This window comes from Amblyomma mixtum, chromosome 4, assembly GCF_055824585.1.
Source record: "Amblyomma mixtum isolate Tamu chromosome 4, ASM5582458v1, whole genome shotgun sequence".
NCBI lineage: Eukaryota > Metazoa > Arthropoda > Arachnida > Ixodida > Ixodidae > Amblyomma > Amblyomma mixtum.
The window spans coordinates 144,232,680-144,250,293 of record NC_143015.1 but is presented as its reverse complement, the minus strand read 5'-3'; the positions used below and the strand labels follow the sequence as shown (position 1 = coordinate 144,250,293).

At 46.7% G+C, this 17,614-nt stretch overlaps 1 protein-coding gene across 1 annotated transcript; it reads right to left on the bottom strand.

Moving 5' to 3' along the window:
• Window positions 1-637: 637 nt before the first annotated feature.
• LOC149348585 (uncharacterized) lies at window positions 638-17,382 on the bottom strand. The gene is made up of 12 exons (XM_089541801.1): window positions 17,304-17,382; window positions 16,287-16,349; window positions 15,355-15,361; window positions 13,595-13,689; window positions 12,855-12,974; window positions 10,767-10,995; window positions 8,648-8,807; window positions 6,274-6,401; window positions 5,154-5,280; window positions 3,446-3,643; window positions 2,155-2,283; window positions 638-832 (listed from the first exon to the last, which is right to left on the bottom strand). Exons 1-12 carry the CDS (start codon window positions 17,380-17,382, stop codon window positions 638-640), a joined length of 1,530 nt encoding a protein of 509 aa, XP_089397927.1.
• Between the last annotated feature and the right edge of the window lie 232 nt (window positions 17,383-17,614).

Here is a 17,614-nt window from a genome sequence, read left to right as displayed (position 1 = left end):
TAGAAATCGCAGTATGAATGGAGTTTGTCAGCTGCACTTGTTGTCGTCTGTTCTTCTCGTAGTTTGTATCTCACAAACCCTCCCCTAATTAACTAGCCGGTGCTCGGGTAGGCCGTGACTTCGAGCACGCTATGCTCGAATAGTTAAGTCGAGTGAAAACCTGTTTATCCATCTCAGTCGAAAAATACAAAAGAGCCCATCCCAAAATATAACAAATTTTTGTCATCCTGTCGTTACGACAAATCTTTCTGCAGTACTGCGAAGTTGTCTGTTGTTGCGACAGAGCTGGGTCTGCCGTTACGACAGCAGACTGCTTAACGCTGCACAAAATCATATTTTTAACAGGAATTTGTGTTGTCAGGTCCCAAAATACTACAACAAAATGTGTTGTGACAATACAAGATTTTCTGGTGTGTTTTGCAGTAGGGAATGTGATTCTCTCAATGCATTTCATTGCTTTTTATGCCCGATTTCTAGCTGCTGTCTGAAAGTTGGGGACATTTATGCAATAAATAATGTACTTGCACGATCCGGAGCATATTGGAAAAAAAACAAGAAGAAAGAGGATAGGTTCGAGGTCTAATGGGGATACGTTTCCTTCTTCCGGTCCAGCAGTGGACACAATCGATAATCCTGTTCAGTCGGGTGATTCCGTCATCCCCGTGTCGTTGGACAGCAGGAGCTCCTTGAAGCGGTCCGTCAGCCAGCGCACCCCGGACACGCGGTCGAAAGGCCCGTACACGCTGCCGGGGCACTCGTCGTGCACGTCTTCGAAGTCGACGTCGAAGAGCGCGAAGCTTACGCGGGGGCTCGCGTGGTGGGACAGCACAGCCTGCGAATACGCGCCGACGCAGATCAGAGCAAGGCGGAGAGAAAAACGAAGTCGAGCTAGTTTGAAAACAGTTTTTAAGGCGAAAGCCTTTAATGGCTCATACTGCCGCCTGTTAACACAGCGGGTCACACGAGTTTAACTCGGGAACTAAAAAAGATAGAAGACTACCAATAGTCGCTGCAGATAGAGGAAGAAAAAATGAACTTAGAAGCCAAGTTTCATGACTGTAGGTTAATAACCCAATTAATTATAGGCAAAACAGTCGAAATTTAGTCGAAATAGCGCGGACGTCGAATAGCCACGGGAACGGTGTGACGTCACATCCACCTGAAGTCGTCACAGCATATTGAAAATTGTCGCAGAATAGTCGAAAAAACGTCGGATTTGCGTAAAATCAGTTAGAAAAATGTGTAATTAAGCGTAGTTAACACTTAAGATCACCGAAAGATGTATAATTTGTGTATCTATATAGCCACGGGAACTGTGTGACGTCACATCCACCGGAAGTCGTCACGGCATAGTGTCCTCGGCTTTCGCCTCTCAACACTTTAGTTGCCAAAGTGTCCTTGCAATTTTCCCCTGTTTTTACTAACGGCCACAGAAGCCGGTTTCGGCAAATTCAGTCCTCTTCAACGTTCTTCCCCACCATCCTGAGCTAAGGGTCTTTGTTCAGTTCTCCTCATTGGTAGCCGCGGCGCTTGCTACAAACAGCCAGTGAAAAAAAGGAAGGGCGCCCCAAAGTGTGAATGCAGTATTGGAAATTAAGGAGCAGAATTTTATCCTTTGTAATCCGAAAGCATTAAATGGCTCAGCGGCAACAAAACCCGACAGCGTTGATTAGCAGTACAGGCTTGAAAACTCCCTGTGACGTCACCATCGTTTCTCATGACGCCAGCAGTAGACCGTAAGTAGTAACGCTTACAGTAGAGAAAAATGAACTTTCTTCCGAAGGCACGGGGCAATGAACAAAGGACCTTCGGATTGCGAGGCAAGCATACAATCTATAGGCCACAAAACCGCGTTGTTTCTTCGGGAATAAAGGTTAACCTAGTGTATGCGTTTCCTTATGCCTGTATGCTGATGAATAGATATGTCACTGGGAAGGAAGGAATTTTTAATGAACCTCGCAAAACAGCTTACGATAAGAGACATGATTGGCCAGAGCAGTTGCTCTGGCCAGTCATGATGTGTGCTGGTATATTTTGAACGGAATTCCAGAACCTTGTGCCTATGACGACATAATGGCTGCAATGAAAATACTGCCACAAGCAGAGGTCTCTGTTCCATCTCAATGTCCTGCAGCCTGTATGCGTTGCACGTACCTTCTTCGTTATAGTCTGCAGGCTGTCGAAGGTGAAGGTGAGGCTCGTCATCTTGTTGAACGTGTAATTAACAAAATGGCCTTCGTCAACGGCCGTGAGATTGTCTCGGTAATCGGGGTCGGTGCAGACCTGTCGAAAAATGTGCGTAGGTAAACTGACGCAGTCCCCGTAGAGAACGCATACACTTCCTGATTGCTTATGCGCTGAGAAATAACAGCATGCCTTCCTGTGAATCGCAACTGAAGTACGGTGGTATAAGGGCAGCTGTACTGGAAAGAACAATGGCAAGAAATCCAAAACTTCTTCTACACAGTCTACAATAGGATTCTTGTGTTTCTTCGTGCATGTTATCTTATCAGATAGCTTAGCTTGTAAAATCACATATATTTTTCCTGTTAACAAGCTAACCTATAGGCAGAAGCACAAAAACCTGTTTCTTGATTGTGCAAAAGGTGTTGTATATTCCTTGTCACTGTCATGCGGGAAAGTCTACATAGGATAAACCGGGAGGTGCTTAAGTGAAAGGCTACGCGAGCATAAGAAAAACCTAAAAAATGGCAAAGAAAACTTTGCAGAGCAAGGTGAGGATCGCGAGCCAGGTGCCCGAAGTCCGATTTTCAGTCAATGCAAAGTCACTAGCAGGATTAGAAAGCATCCAACGCGGAGATTATGGAAGCTAAACAAATACGAAACTGGACAGACAATTGTGCGAGTACTCTCTCGGTACTGTTGTCGAAGACAGAGGTGGCTTTTCTTGATGGCGCGAACAAAAGTCTGAAGGTGTCGTGGAGAGGGAGGTGCTGTTTGACGGCATTGTAGAAAGTTATGTTGATGCTATCGCTGTATATAAACCCGTATTTGCATTAAATAAAATTTTTTTTCTGTGGCTTAGCTCAGCTAGGACAGGATATACATAGCAAAGGATACGGTAGGCGCCGAGCACAACATGTTCGGCGCCTAACAACTATGGCAACCGGTTGCCATGGTTACGGCACATGCGCAGTACTGGCCTGGGACGACCGCCCGAAATGCGCCGATGACGAGCATAGTGTAGCTTTCGCTACAAAATCAGTCGAAAGTTACCAGCAGTGATGTCCTCTTCGTTTCATCCTTGCGTTACGAGCTCTGCGTTTGTCGTTATGGTGGCGTATATTAACGACAGAGGACGTTACCGACGCGCGCAGTGTAGCACCAGTGAACTAGTGAGAACGCCGGTGTGACTAAGTAGCGTCGCTTTAAATGCGCTTTGCCCGAACGGGTGAGTGAAAGGAGCGCGCGAGCGAGACCATACCTTGGCGTAGCTACCCAGGGAGCCATTGCTGTTCACTTGGCAAGGGCTGCCCGGCGCAAAGTCCGAGTCCTGGTCGCCCTTCGTGGGTGTGTACCAGAAGCCCTTGAGCGAGAAGGACACCGACACCGGGATACTCAGGTTGAGGTAGCCCCGCTCGGAGAGGAGCTCGACCATGTCACGCTGCACAGTGCCGACATATATAAGTCGGCGTCAGTGTGGTTTAACATAGTAGAAAAAGAGGATGGGTAGTTCGAAGTCTCGAAGGGACAGCTTGAACAAGCGAGGAGGAAAGGAAGACAAAAATTATAGCTTGGCTTGAATTTATGCAAACGATACTGCACAACACATAAACGCGACAGCGAAGACGGCTTATATGGAGAACAGAGGATGTTAATGGCTTAATGCTAATAGGCGATACTTGGTAGAAAAGCATCCGCGTATAGGCGTAGTGGAGGTCTCCGGAATAATTCCGACCACCTGGGGATCTTTATCATGCACTGACATCGCACAGCACACGGGCGCCTCTTGCGTTTCGATGGAGGCGAAACGCAATAGGCGCCCGTGTGCTGTGCGATGTCAGTGCACGTTGAAGAACCCCAGGTGGTCGAAATTATTCCGGAGACCTCCATTACGGCACCTCTTTCTCTCTTTCCTCTTTCACTCCTACCTTCCTCCTTTCCCTTACGGCGTGGTTCAGGTGCCCTCCGAGATATGTGCAACAGATACTGCGCCATTTCCTTTCCTGAAAAACCAATTTATTTATTATTTATTATAGTCGATGATACTAGTGGTGAAAATTTTGACGCGTAGACTTAGTATTTGAAGCTTCTCCGGGTCTGTTGTTGGTAAAGCGCGATCAGGGCTCAGGAATAGTAAATTTCAGTGGTTACGAAACCAGGCTTTAGTGTGCGAGTATTTTCTGTGCTTGTTTTGTTGTAATTAGGAGATAAGTGGCATACTTGTGGGCTCAGGCACGACCATTTCACGGAGATTGGGAAGGTAATGTGTGAATGCAATCGCAGTAAGTGTCGGTAAACAGGGTTGAAAAATAGTGGCTTAAAAACGAGGCAGATACCTTAACGCATAAGTCTGGCATTCAGAGTTGATATAGACTAAACGTCCTTTGAATATGCGCTTAAAAAAAGGAAGAAAATGAAATCAGGATGCTTATTATTAGTACAACAGACGAAAAACCTTCGAGGTATGTGGCGTCCGCTACCATTGCAGTGGGAGGCTGCTGTCGTATATGAATCCATCATCACGTAGATTGGTTAAGACGGCAGTTTAAATGTTTTATTTATTGTTCTGTATTTATTGCTGTGAAAATTTGATTTAAAATTATTCCGGCCAGCAAATTCAAACTCGTGCCATCCCTACCGAAAAAGACTGGTTGCCATCGTTTCTATGTGAATAGCGGTGTAGCTTAGTTTATGGGATCCGCACCCCGAAATCAGTGTCGACACGCGCATTTTACTTGCGAAATCGGCCGTTCACGGCGACACCTGTACTTCGCTTTCCAATTTTTTTTGTACTTTTCGCTTTTCCAATTTTGAACGCGGTAACTTAATCACAGAGGCCAACTTCTGTTCCTCCTCAATGTCGCTTCAAGAAGTGAGGCCTGTCGCGGATTTCGGCGTGGCTGTAACCAGACAGACCATCAAGAGTCCATGACTGGGATTGAGAGAAAGCCTTCGGTTTCGCCACTTACAATGGGATGTTCGTAGCGCGAGTACTTGTGGTCCCAGCTGGTGGGCCCCGTGATTTGGCACGGGACCTCGGGGCCCTGCGGCTCCCTCAGGTGCGTATTCGCCACCAGCATGTCCACCTTGAAGCCCCTGCGGCACGTAAAGGCGAAGGCCGTTGCCAGTCACTAGGCGATACTTGCGTGATGAGTAGGTTGTTCTCTACAGACAGAAAGAAGCGCTGGCTAGATGTTTCGACGAGCGCACCTAGATCTGTTGAGACCAAGCACAAAAGCACGTACTTTTTACGGCATGCTCACCGACCTCCAGTGTGCCATCTAGATGGCGCATCTTGTAAGCTGTTGACAGTTACTGCTTTGTAGCGATAACTACATGCAATTCTCTCCAGCTTTAAATAGAGGTGTCGTTGGTGTAAGCATCACCGTAGAACGTCACAGAAAGTAATATCTGCGTCCTGTAGTTGACCAAACAGAACGCCACGTGATGGACCCTGACATGACGAACTTGGCTGAGTGCTGTCATGTGTGTTTAACAGAGAGGTCCCTGTCTCATTTTCCCCGGACAGGGGTTCAGTATGTATCGTAGTTTTTTTCCTTCATTGAGAAACAGTGAAAAAAGAAAATAACGCTGTAATAGGCATAGAGGTGGGGCTAAAGGCTCGCTAAACTCTGGAAGCTTTTTTCCTCACATCCTCTTAACCTTATCACATGAATGAATTCTGAAATAATCATTAACATTGGCATGTAACTGATTCTTGGACTGATGTCATTTTGCGTGCCAAAAAAACCTGGCGGCCCTAGAATGGCGTCGGGTTAATTTGAACCACCTGAGCTTGTGTAACATATGCACTTTATAGCATGAGCACTTTTGCGCCTCTATGTCTTTGCGATGCGGCCGCTGCAGCTCGGACAGAACACAGAAGCTTGCGTTCACGAGCAAAACGCTGCAGCGCCTCATTCATACCGGCAACTAAAGAATACCACCTGATAGCTGGCAGCCAAATAGTGCACGACAGAGAAGAGGCCAATGACTTGTCGGGTGGTCGTACTTTTGCTACGTTCTGCGCTGTCACGTATGTTAGCTAAGCTTGACGTTCTAATATGCCGCCAATGGCGAAGAGCTCACACGACAATGTCGTTGATTAGGTCAACCTGCGCCTTCGTCTGGTAAGGCGTCATCCTGACACCGAACACGATGCCACCCTGGAGGTACTGGGCGTCGGCGTCTCTTGCCCGCTGCAATTGCCTCAGGATCTAGAGGAAAATGCGCACCACATGTACAATCACTGTCAATAGAAACTATAACTTGCGGGTTGGCAAGTTATTGGCAAGAAAATTTCTGTTGCAAGATTATTGCCACGTGCAACTGCTTCTGCGTTGCTCGAGAATTTGTAGGTGCCTTCTGCAGAGATCAAAATTTCTTCGTCACCTTTAAATTGCGTGCTGGCGAGAGCGGCTGTGAGTAAGGTCTTTCTGGAATCGCCGTCACTGAGTTGTTTATGTCTGCGGCAACAAGATCACCCAATGAAGAGTTTCCTCTGAAAGTCATGAGCTGGCTTCCTGTTGCTGGACTGCCGTCACACCAGGGGAAAACATCTAAGGAAAATTAGTGCATTATGGGGTTTCAACATCCCGAAGCAACTGAGGCTCCGAGAGACGCACCGTAAATGGGTGTTTTGTTGTAGTTCGCCACCATTGCAGTACGGCCGCCAGATGCGGGACCGAACACAAAGCAACTGAGCCAGCACGGGAGAGAAAAGGGGGGAGGGGAGGGGTGAGAGTGATTTTACACACATTTGATTTACAGTAAAACAGTTCTATACGAACAACCTGCAGAGGCTTAAGAGTAGACAAGATAAGAGCTAACATGGCATTTTTTATTATTGCTCCAATCCGCACACAGCATTTACACGGCATTAATCAGAAAGCGGACGCCAGCGAACAGCACAATCACTAGTCTTGCCTTTAAAGTCTCCTGTTACAGTACTTCAATTTTATTCTTTTATACTGCACTAACTTAAACCTGACCACTGAAATTTCACTTCACTATTCTATAACGTAGTTTACCCTATGTCTTTTATTATTTTAATCCTACATTTTTATTACAACAGTTGCTGCTTAGGGAACTTTAACCTCAGTTAATTACTGGCTTTTTTGGGGTATTATGCCACAACGCAAAAATCCAGCTTTCATTTATATCAGCATCCCAACGACACCCACTTTAGTGTGTAGAATTTCCCCATTCACTAGGCAGAAGGGATAATACTGCTGCGGCTGTTGCTTCGACGCACAACTGGAATGTCAGAGATCTGAGAGCTTACTGTTGGTTTTTTGTCGGAGTTTACTGTTCACCATTTAATTTATTAAGTATTGCGTACGTGTTTGATCTTGTCCTTGCCGTTACTGGCGTACTGGTGGACATTAGAGTCTGGATGTGATTTTGAAATTCAGAGGTGGACCTATGCACGAATAAACACGGTATATTGGCTTTAAATAACGTCCATTATACCGATGTTGTGTTCTAGATATTTGAGCACGAGTGTAGGATGAATTGCCGGTGAAGCCGCGCAAAGCGATTGGCAGGTAACGGGGGGGGGGGGGGGGGGGGGCAAGAAATACCGAACTGAGCAGGGAAACAGGGAAACAGAAGGTGGTTGTTCACATCACTTATAATGGCCTATATTAAACCAATCGGATGATAATGAGAATGAAAACTTTTAATTGGAACAAAAATTGGTGCTCGACCAACTTGTTCCGGGAGTCCAATTAGATCTTGCAGCCGCTCTAGCTGGTGAAATCCTACTGAACTTTCGCGTCTCAGCATGACAACTCATTAGGGCAGCCTGTTTGGGTGTGAGTACTTCTCAACTTTAATTTGAAACGCAACCACACGGAGTTCTGTCGAAGTTGTTCTTGTTCAAGGCCCCATCTCAGTTTCCCTATTCTTTTCTTTTTCTATCTGCGTCCCGACTGCTGGGTAGCGCTGCTTACCGTTAATTGACAACCGACATATCTCAAAAGTAACAATAAGGCTTTCCGGTTCTCTTTTCTTCCGTCATCTGGGCCTTACGGGACATTTCAGTAGACGTCATGTTTTACGGCAATGCCGGTTAGTAGCTCTCACCCCAGTTTTACTGTAAAACAAGCATAGAGAATAAAAAGAAACAAGAGTGCGCTAACGTTGAAACAAATTCGCGTTACTCACTCTTCTCTCTTCACCGTTCTTTGTTCTTTTTTAGGTTTTTCCTTGCGGCGACTCCACATGTCGTTTATGGCGCCTTCTAAAACATGCCATCGTCAGGAAACATTTTTGCAGTTTTTCTACTCTTACCCCACATACGAGGCTCAGTGTGCAGCCCGGGTATTCACTGAAACGGAGACCATAACTACTGACATCTGCACACGATGGGTCAAACGAGTTGCTCGCGTTACCGCACATGTGCTATCGTACTGAGGCAGGAAGGTATGCGTAGAAGCCGGCAAGTGTTGAGTGTACAAACGTTGAAGAGATCCAGGGTGGCCTTCATGTTGTCCTCTGCGGAAGACTGAGATGTCTCGGCGTTAAGGACGCCGAAGTGGAAAATTCCCTGTTCGTGGAATGGGGCAAGCGCTTCCGTTCCGTTCGCACCTGACAGCAGCGCTTCGGCGACCTTGGCGTATCTGTACACGTGAATAAGACGTGCAAGACGTACGGCGCCATCAGAGAAGCAGTGGGCGATGAGTAAGGTGTACCGTACAGAGGCTTCTATGTGGTTCATTTTCGCATAGATTTATCATCTCATTTATCTTAGCCGCCCAACGGTGGTCCGACCTCCAAGTTCTGGGAAGTGTTTAGGGGCACAAGGTACATGGTGGCGCTAAGCACACGGTGGCATTAGGCACTAGGAGGAATTCTCAAGAGCAAGGTGCTCAGTTGGTTGGAAAAAGAAGAACATTACGTCTGTCTTGCAGACATTTGGGTGAATCGTGACTCTTTTTGCCATTTTCGCACAATGGAATCTATCTTTCACACCTGAATGGATTGACAGTAGATAATGGTTAACGTGGACCTAACCTCAGCCACATTGTTTCCAAAGAAATCTCTAGACGCAGAGGCGAAACCCAGGACTACAGCATCATCAGGGCGGCCGCCTTAAGAACTTAGCTGTCCATATAGGCTAGCAAGCAGACAGCGGGACCAGGCATCATTAAGAGACAGCTAGAGAAGCATGTAAAAACAAGTTCTGCCGGTTTTGCCCTCTCAGTCATGGCGTTACAACCTTTTCCCGGAACCTTCATGCCCTAGTAGTTCGCATTTTGGGGGCCACAAAGCATACGACTTCATCCCTTGAACAAGCATGTCACAGTCACGGTGCCCTGAGGCGAAAACGGCAGCTCCTAATTCTTAATAATCATATCACATTGATGAGATGTAAGAAGGGCAGCAACTGAATTTTCTTTTCTGGCATGGAACAATCTCAATAACAAATATTACTGCTATTGACACTAATCCTGCAGGACTACTGACTACTGCAGCCACGACGACGACTATAGCGATGTCATATGTACTAGCCCTACTAGTACTATGCACACTACCACTAGCAAACCACATTCATCAATTCTACTGCTGCAACTTGACACCACTGCTAGCATTTCATTTCATTTCATTTCATTTTAATGCCTTAAAGACCCACTGGGGGTATTACATAAGGGGTGGGTACAAACAGTCAAATGAACAAGTGTTATGTTGAAAAATGGTTGGTAACAGCTTCGGCGAATGTGGATGGGCATGAGATGTAGCGATGTCATTGGAGAGGTCGTTCCAGTCTACAGAAACACGGTGAAAAAAAGAAGCGGCACAGGTAACAGTACGAGCACGGGGGCGAAACACTTGGAAAGGATGACGAATGTGGTGGGATATGCCGGCTGGTGGGGCAATGTAGGGAGCGCAGCGCAGCGAACTATGAAAAAATTTATGGTATAGGCAGAGGCTAGAAATACGACGACGAAGTGAAAGGGGCGCTAAACTGGATTCCGCTTTTAAAGATGTTACACTGATATCGTACGAATAGGAGGAATGAATGAATCTGGCTGCTCTGTTTTGAAGTGACTCGAGCGCATTGATTAGGTAAACTTGATGAGGGTTCCAAACTGGCGATGCGTAATCTAACTTTGACCTGACAAGAGATTTATATGCTAGTAATTTTACCTGTTGTGGGGCGTGGCGAAGATGACGTCGTAAGAATCCGAGAGTTTTATTAGACGAGGAAATGATGTTAGTAACGTGTGTGTCGACTACGAGCACTAATACTGCCTGCTATTGGTAGTACCGCTCCTAATGTATAGACCGCGGAAAACTTCCGTTATAAAGTAAGGCTGTAAAATGTCGACACTTTTGTTCTGCATGTGTTGAACAGTCCAACCTGTTTACGGTAGGTTTTACAGTATTTTCTTGTTCTATGAACGAGCTCTAAACTTCCAACGGCACTGTCATGTACACAGTGTATGATCGGGCCCGGGTGCGACAGTACAACTCGTTTCAGTGAAGCCGATTATGAGCATGACATCGAGTCCCGGACTCATGATCCATCGTGCAAGTGGATGCAAGTAATAAGCGTGTAATGAGAACACTGAACTCACTCGAAGTCGAAGGCGACGCCGAACTCCGACCTCGCCCTCTCGCCGGCACGCCGCATGAAGTTGGAGAGCCGGTCGCTGGGATCTGTGCCCAGCATGTCGCGTTCCTGGTACCCGAGGGCCTCGTAGAAGATGATGGAGCAGTAGCCGATCGGGGGCAGCACTATCCAGTCGGAGAGGCTGTCGGCGCCCAGGGTGCACAGCACGGGCATCGGGTCGCAGATCACGTGGGCTGCGAGGGTGAAGAGAGAAAGACGGAGATGAGCGCACATAGCCAATGCGGGCGACAATACTATAGGTAACGTTGTTACGAATGAAAGCAAAACGAGAACAGAAACGAGCAAGGAAATATGCAGAGTAACAACCACCATTCTATGAGAAGTGCATAAGCCTGAGATAGCAAGCCATAGCGATTGCCCTGTATAGCTGCAAGGTCCTATTGGTTTGAACGTCCGTCACATATGCTGAAGGTGCTTGAGTTTACCACAAGTGCCTTCAGATACCCCCCGGCATTAAAATGAGTACAAGCTTTCTCCTGACATGGGGATCAGCTCTCTATGAATTGAAATGCTTGGGAAAAAGAGCCTTTATTGAAACCATTGACTGGATGGGTCGGCGACTTTGTCCCCGTCGAAAAGCTTGAGGCTATTTCTTTCGATAAATCCTGATTTATGTCTCTATCGATTGCGGGGGTTCAGTGGTCATCGCGTTCGGCCGCTGGTCCCGAGGTCGTGGGGTCGAATGCCGTTCGCGGTGGCCGCATTGAAGAGGAGATAAACTAAAAAAAACTACACGCTTGTTTGCTGCGCGATATCAGCCTGCATAGAGTAAAGAACCCGAGATTGTCTCAAATAATTCGCATCCGTCCCCCGGTGTCCTCATAGTCCATGTGTAACTTCGGGACTTTGAACCTCTTCATACCACATATCGGTTCTGGTTTCGCTTATATGCCTCTTGGCAGTTTTCAAAGTGAGAGGATTCGAAGGCGAAGGCTCTTTTCGAAGCCATTGACACATGTACGGCTCAACAAGGGGCCAGACCAACCTTGTACCCGTTTGAGAATCCCGTTGGATAACCGATGACTGTTAGAGTTTACCCATACCCTCGCGAAGCCTGTCCATTGCCTATAATTCTCGTGTGTCTTAGGACTCGCGCTTTGCACCTGTCACTATTTTGTACCATTTAGTCCAACCTTAGTGTGAATGGAAGCTGCGCGAGTTGGCATCGGTTAATGGTGAAGGAAATAAGGGCATAAAATGTGTTGGACGAGGCGAATAAAGACAGAGGTCCAGTTATTGGCGGAATCCAGCCTGCACCTCTAATTCGTGTGTTTTCCTCTCTGGGACTGGCCTCTTTTGGTATTTACTACTGCCTGCTTCCAAATGGTCAAGAGCATCGAGACTGGCAGGAGATAAAAAAATTGTGTGTGCAGTGGCAGTTTGATGTTTCGCTAAATGGAAACTGAAAATAGAGCTGGCATGAAAGATTAGCCTTTCAAGGAAAAATAGGTGCTTTTCGCCGTTGGCAGGGCAGCGAAAAGCAGCAGCACTTCGTCGAGCAGAAATACCAACTAAGAAAGCGCAGCCTATTTGCTGCAACTAATCCCGATCACATGTATTCTCGATCGGCTACATGAGGCAGAATATAAGTTTGAGCCTTTACAAAAAAAAAAATATTGCACGCAGTAACTATAACTGCTCACCTTGAAGACAGAAAATTTATATTTGGTTGCTTGAACTCAAGGTGAAATATAAGCAAGACAAGATAAATCATATTCGCCTACCATCCCCGTTTTTGAGCCGATGGATCAATTTGGCGGTTTTGCGTTTATTTATTTTATTTATTTCAAAATACTGCAGGCCTATGTGGCCCAAGCAGGAGGGGCAAACAACCTAACAACACACAAAAGAAACGAAAAAACAACACACACATCATTCGGCGATAACAAAGGGAATTGCTTGAATTAGCCGCAAGAGAGGAAACGATAGTAATTTGAGAGAGCATCGGAGGCCTCATAATTAGATATTTTAAGATACAATATGATCCTCGAGCGCGAAATACAGATGAGGGTTGCTTGCTTGTGAAACCCACGTTTTTCGCAGAGGAGCGGTGCCCGTTGTTTCAGGCGTAGAGCACTCCTCGACGTGGTGCGGGCCAAGTGATGACCGGCTTGCATTTCTGAGAGGTCGGATCCGGACTGGAAGAAAAAGCCTGCAGCACCGAGACGCAGGGACGGAGTGTCGTACACAAGTAAAGTGGAAGTTGTTAGCCTTCCACACTGAATTGCACCCGCCACAAACATTGGCGATTTGTACTCTTCAAAAGAAAAACTGAATATACAAACTGTGGAGTCCAGCACTAAAGTGTCCGGAGAAATCATTCATGCATGTGTGATACGAACGCAAAAGCTCACCAGGAATGAAGCTCACCTCCCCCTTCCGGTCATACTAAATCGCATCCGTGATGCCATTATGTTCAAAAGTTTGGAAGGAATATTTGTGCAGAGGTTTTCCTGCGGATTCAAAAGCATCGCCGTCGGCGTAGTGTGCCACAAAAAAAAAAAAAAAACTAAAGTGACCACCTGGCGCCGCTTCAATTTGATAGATTTAGTAATCAGTTTAATAGGCTGGTGGCAAGTTCGGCGTAGCAGCCACTATGTGCTTAGGCCAGAAAAGCGAAGAAACTCTGTGCGCTTCTGTGAATCGTCGGCAACAACCAGAACAAACGAAGTGTACGTGTGAGCGACGACCGAAACGCCATGATTGAACTTTTCACCGCCGACAAAAGGGAGCTCTCGATGCCACCGTTTCATGACAGCGTCGCGTTCGCACCTTGCAAGATGAAGTAGTAGGCGACGAACATGCTGCCGAGAACGGTGAGGGTAAACAGCCCGACAACGACCTGCGCGATGCTCTCACGGGAATACCTGCATGCAGCCAAAAAGAAGACAGCTTAGGACGCCCCAGTGAGAATGGTAGATGCAGACACTAAGCAACGGGCAATCTGCATGGCTAACATCAGCGGAAGGTTCTGTTAGGCCAGAAGTAGCACAGAGCAAGAAGTGATTGACGAAAGTTGGAGTGCTTCAAAGTAAACGACAGATACGAACTAGACAACTGCGCCGTACCCTACAAAGCCGTTCGTGTCTGTACTCGTCGTTCAAGCGTTGCAGGTTTCGTCACGACGGACCAACTCGCCCGAATAGCAACCCTGATCAAGCAATTGCCGTATCAGCAGGTTACGTCCAATTACCTGAACTGAGCTTCTGCATCAAAAACGACCCGTGGCGGTTGGTTAAGAGAAAAACAACTTATACATGCAAACCTGAGTACGTGAAAACATGTTTTGAGGTGAGTCGATAAAGGCTCTTATAATTCGTACTGTCTGTAATAGCACAAGCTTACTAAAAAAGCAGGAGTAGGCGTTTGCAAGAATCCTTACTCATTTGGTAGGAGCAAGCTAAGTTACATGCATCTCACCGAATTTCCAGTTAAGCAAAAGCGGCACAGCCATCTTTCAAGGGAGCTTCAAGTGCGTGGTATCCGTAGGGAATTCAAGACCTATAAGGGACGGGCGGGACGAGCATAAAGGTATACATGCGAGAAATACCCTGCATTTTCTTCGGCTTGTCGCCATTCAAGCTAGGCGGAGCAAAGCGGCGCCTCTAATTCCGGTACCGGGCAGCCGCACTACATGCGCACTATTCATGCTGTAGGTTGAAACTGGCCAGGCGGGCCAGTAATGGAGTCGAGATAATTGAAGGATCAGAGCAAAAAACTCGCTGTCCCCATTCCCTTCCCACGTCCCACTTCCCTTTCCGCTACTTCCCAGGGGAGGTCAGGGGAGCCTCCCCGGGCCCGCTCTCTCGGCTGTGGGTCGCTAATGTAGCATTTTCCCTATTATTTTATTTTTCCACCCACGGGTGGTCAAATTACAACTTGCCTACGGGCCTCTTTTATTTTTCAATTGGGTTAAGCCTGTTGTGTGTAAGCGGTGCAGGCAGGGGCCTATTATTTTTATTTCCTTTTGGTTGCCCCAACCTATTCAATGTAGGTTGAAACTCCCCTCCTCTTTCGGAAGACCTCTGCTCCATGTCGTCCATCACCCCAGCTTTCTGGCTTTGATTTTCCTTTCCGAAGGCTTAGCTTCTTTATCCTTATATTTGTTTCAACCTCACGCCTTTTTCATCCGCTGCTGAGGATTACCCTCTACTATTGCAATGAAGGCTACACCACCCGTATATCACACAACGGCCATATATCGGGGAAGTTCTACGATTTGTCCGTACAAAAGCTGTCATTTTAAAGCAAGGCCACGTAAGGAACACACCACGCGTGTGCTATTCGCTTATTTTGTCTTTATTTCTGCTTGCACTGCAAATGTGCAATAGATGGATCAGTTTCGGCATTGTTGAGAGTGCGCTGCAAATTTGAAACAGATTCACAAGTCTCGGCATTTTTGAGAGTTTAAGTTGTTATAAGTTTGGGAAGGTCTCCTCGGCTGAGCTCACGACCGTTCAGAGTGCAATGTATCAGTAAAGCACCAGAAGCGATATTTTAAAATAAGGTTCAAGCTGGATGCAAATGCTTACATTTTGACTGAAATGATGAAGAAAGAAATGATTAGCGAAAATTAATCGCTGCTTTTTCTAAGCAAGCAAGGCTATTGTTAGTCACAACAGACGCAACAACGCCACCATCTACATTAACGCAGTGTCTACAACCATGTGAACAGTGCAGAAAGATACGCAAAACATTCTATGTCCCGTGCACAGCGGATTTAAGGTTTTCTAAAGTTTCATACATACGGCTCGTGTAATGTGAAGGTACGATTCGAGCGGTGGAGCCAATGTTTTCCAATCGGTACTGCCTTTTCGTGGCAGCCCTTCTCAAATGCTTTTGACGTATTTCATGCGCGATACCTTTTGAATTTAGCATCCTAGATGAAATGACGATAAAATATCGCATTGCTGAAGAGTGGTCTCGTTGGTTGTGGCGTTCGGCTGGAGGCCAAAGAACATGGGATCGTAGCGTAGTGGCTGTGGCCCAGTTTTTTCATTAAAGCGACATACAGCAGTGTACAGTGCGATGTGAACGAAGAACGCGAGGTCGTCGAAGTTATCCGCTAGCTTTCGAACCCGGGGAATATATTCCTTCAATTCGCGCCCTTCTCCACTCCTTCCCTTACGGCATGGCTTGAACGCCAACCATGATAGAGGGCGCTGCAGCGTCCTTCCTTGCCTATAAGCAATTATTACTACTTACGTCATAAATTCACGTACTTCCTATGCGACCTTCAGAGGTTATGCTCAGAAATGAAACCACTGCCGATGATAATGTTTGAGCAGACCGAGAATCAAAAAGCGCAGACAGTAACTAACTTAACGACGTAACAAAAGAAAGCCAAAAGAGAGAGAAAAAAGGTACAGCCCGACTTAAGAAAAAGCATGGTAACGGACGAATGAACCAATAAACAAGCAATTGCAATCCTTATTTTAAGCTCGTCTCTCTTTCGAACACTTACGATCTTCCGTCAGTTCAAGGTCTTGCAGAGCTGTCTCACTGTTCCGTCGACCATAGTGGAGACCTGCGAAGACCACGAAAAGAAAAAAAATGGAATCAAAACAAAAAAAGCTGCCTTGCATCGTGTTGGAGAAATTGTGGGGCTCATGCACGAGTTGTTTTAAAGCACCCTTGTAGACACATGTCTAACGCCTACCCAAAAAGCTCATTGCATGGGCGTTTCACTCATATTTATACCAAGTTTTGGTGGCCGTAATGATGGAAAGTGTACTGAAATGGCTATGCATTTAAAGGTGCACGTTAGTTTTCATTGAGTTCGCGTTCTCGCATACTTCATCTGTCACGAATAATTCAGGCTTGTGCGAACCTCTTTTCGAGTTGATTGAGTTCTCGCAGTTGGTAAAACGCCAGCTTCAAGAGACACCATAGTGAAATTGCAAACTACGCAAGTGGCTACTACAGATGGATAGATTATATCTCGTAAACACGACCAACGTTTCTTCTTCGCAGAAACGAATGTGCGTTGCTGAGAAAACCACACGGAAATTGCGGATATCCTGCTTTCACAGGCACTCTTTCTCCGGGAAGGTTATGTCATTGTTATGGTGTGCCTTCGCCGCAGTCCCCTGGTCACTCAAAGGTATCACTTCCGAGTGGTTCCGAAAGGTAGCGGTTTGGAATTTGCTTCATACAACGGCGACAACCGCAGCACTGGCTGAGTAGTTCTAGTGCTCGGTTGCTGACCCCAAAAAACGCGTGCGCCCGATTCCGATCGCGGCAGGTACAATTCGCGAGTACGTTTTTGCAGGCTAGTTGGTGCCTAAGCATTCTGGGTTTTTTGCGCAAAAGACACGACACAAAAGAAACGAGGTAGACAGGACAAGCGCTTTCGATGGAGGCGAATTGTGCCAGAGGCCCGCGTACTGTGCAATGTCAGTGCACGTTATGAATCCCAGGTGGGTGAAAGCCCATGGCAAGATTCCACTGGTTACCTCGACGACCCAAACAAGTGGCTTACCTGAATTATCAGCGCTGTTCTCCGTTGACTCCATTGAATCGCTAGGGGACGGCGCGATTAGCTGGCAGTGAGAATCCATGTTCCTCGCTGGAATAAGCCTCGGAATGAGCAACGAGGGACGGAGAGGCATGCGACCAAGCCACCGATGAGCGATCCACCAGAAGCAATAACGATGATGATGATGTCAGCAGGCTTAATGGCGCCTGTCTCGAGATCTAAGTGTTCTTGGCCGCTTCTTTTTCGTCTCCTTGTGCGAAATGCTTTTACGTTCTCAGTGAGGCCTGAGATTTGCCGGAGTGCGATCTGCTCTA

What these genes read in the sequence shown, in the direction of transcription:
- LOC149348585 (XM_089541801.1), bottom strand. Translation starts at nt 17,382, where the DNA reads ATGGATTCTCACTGCCAGCTAATCGCGCCGTCCCCTAGCGATTCAATG. An exon ending in CTACTACTTCATCTTGCAAG is followed by an intron (nt 12,975 to 13,594) that starts GTGCGAACGCGA and finishes TCGGTGCTGCAG; the next exon opens with GCTTTTTCTTCCAGTCCGGA. An exon ending in ACCGCTCCTCTGCGAAAAAC is followed by an intron (nt 10,996 to 12,854) that starts GTGGGTTTCACA and finishes TCACCCTCGCAG; the next exon opens with CCCACGTGATCTGCGACCCG.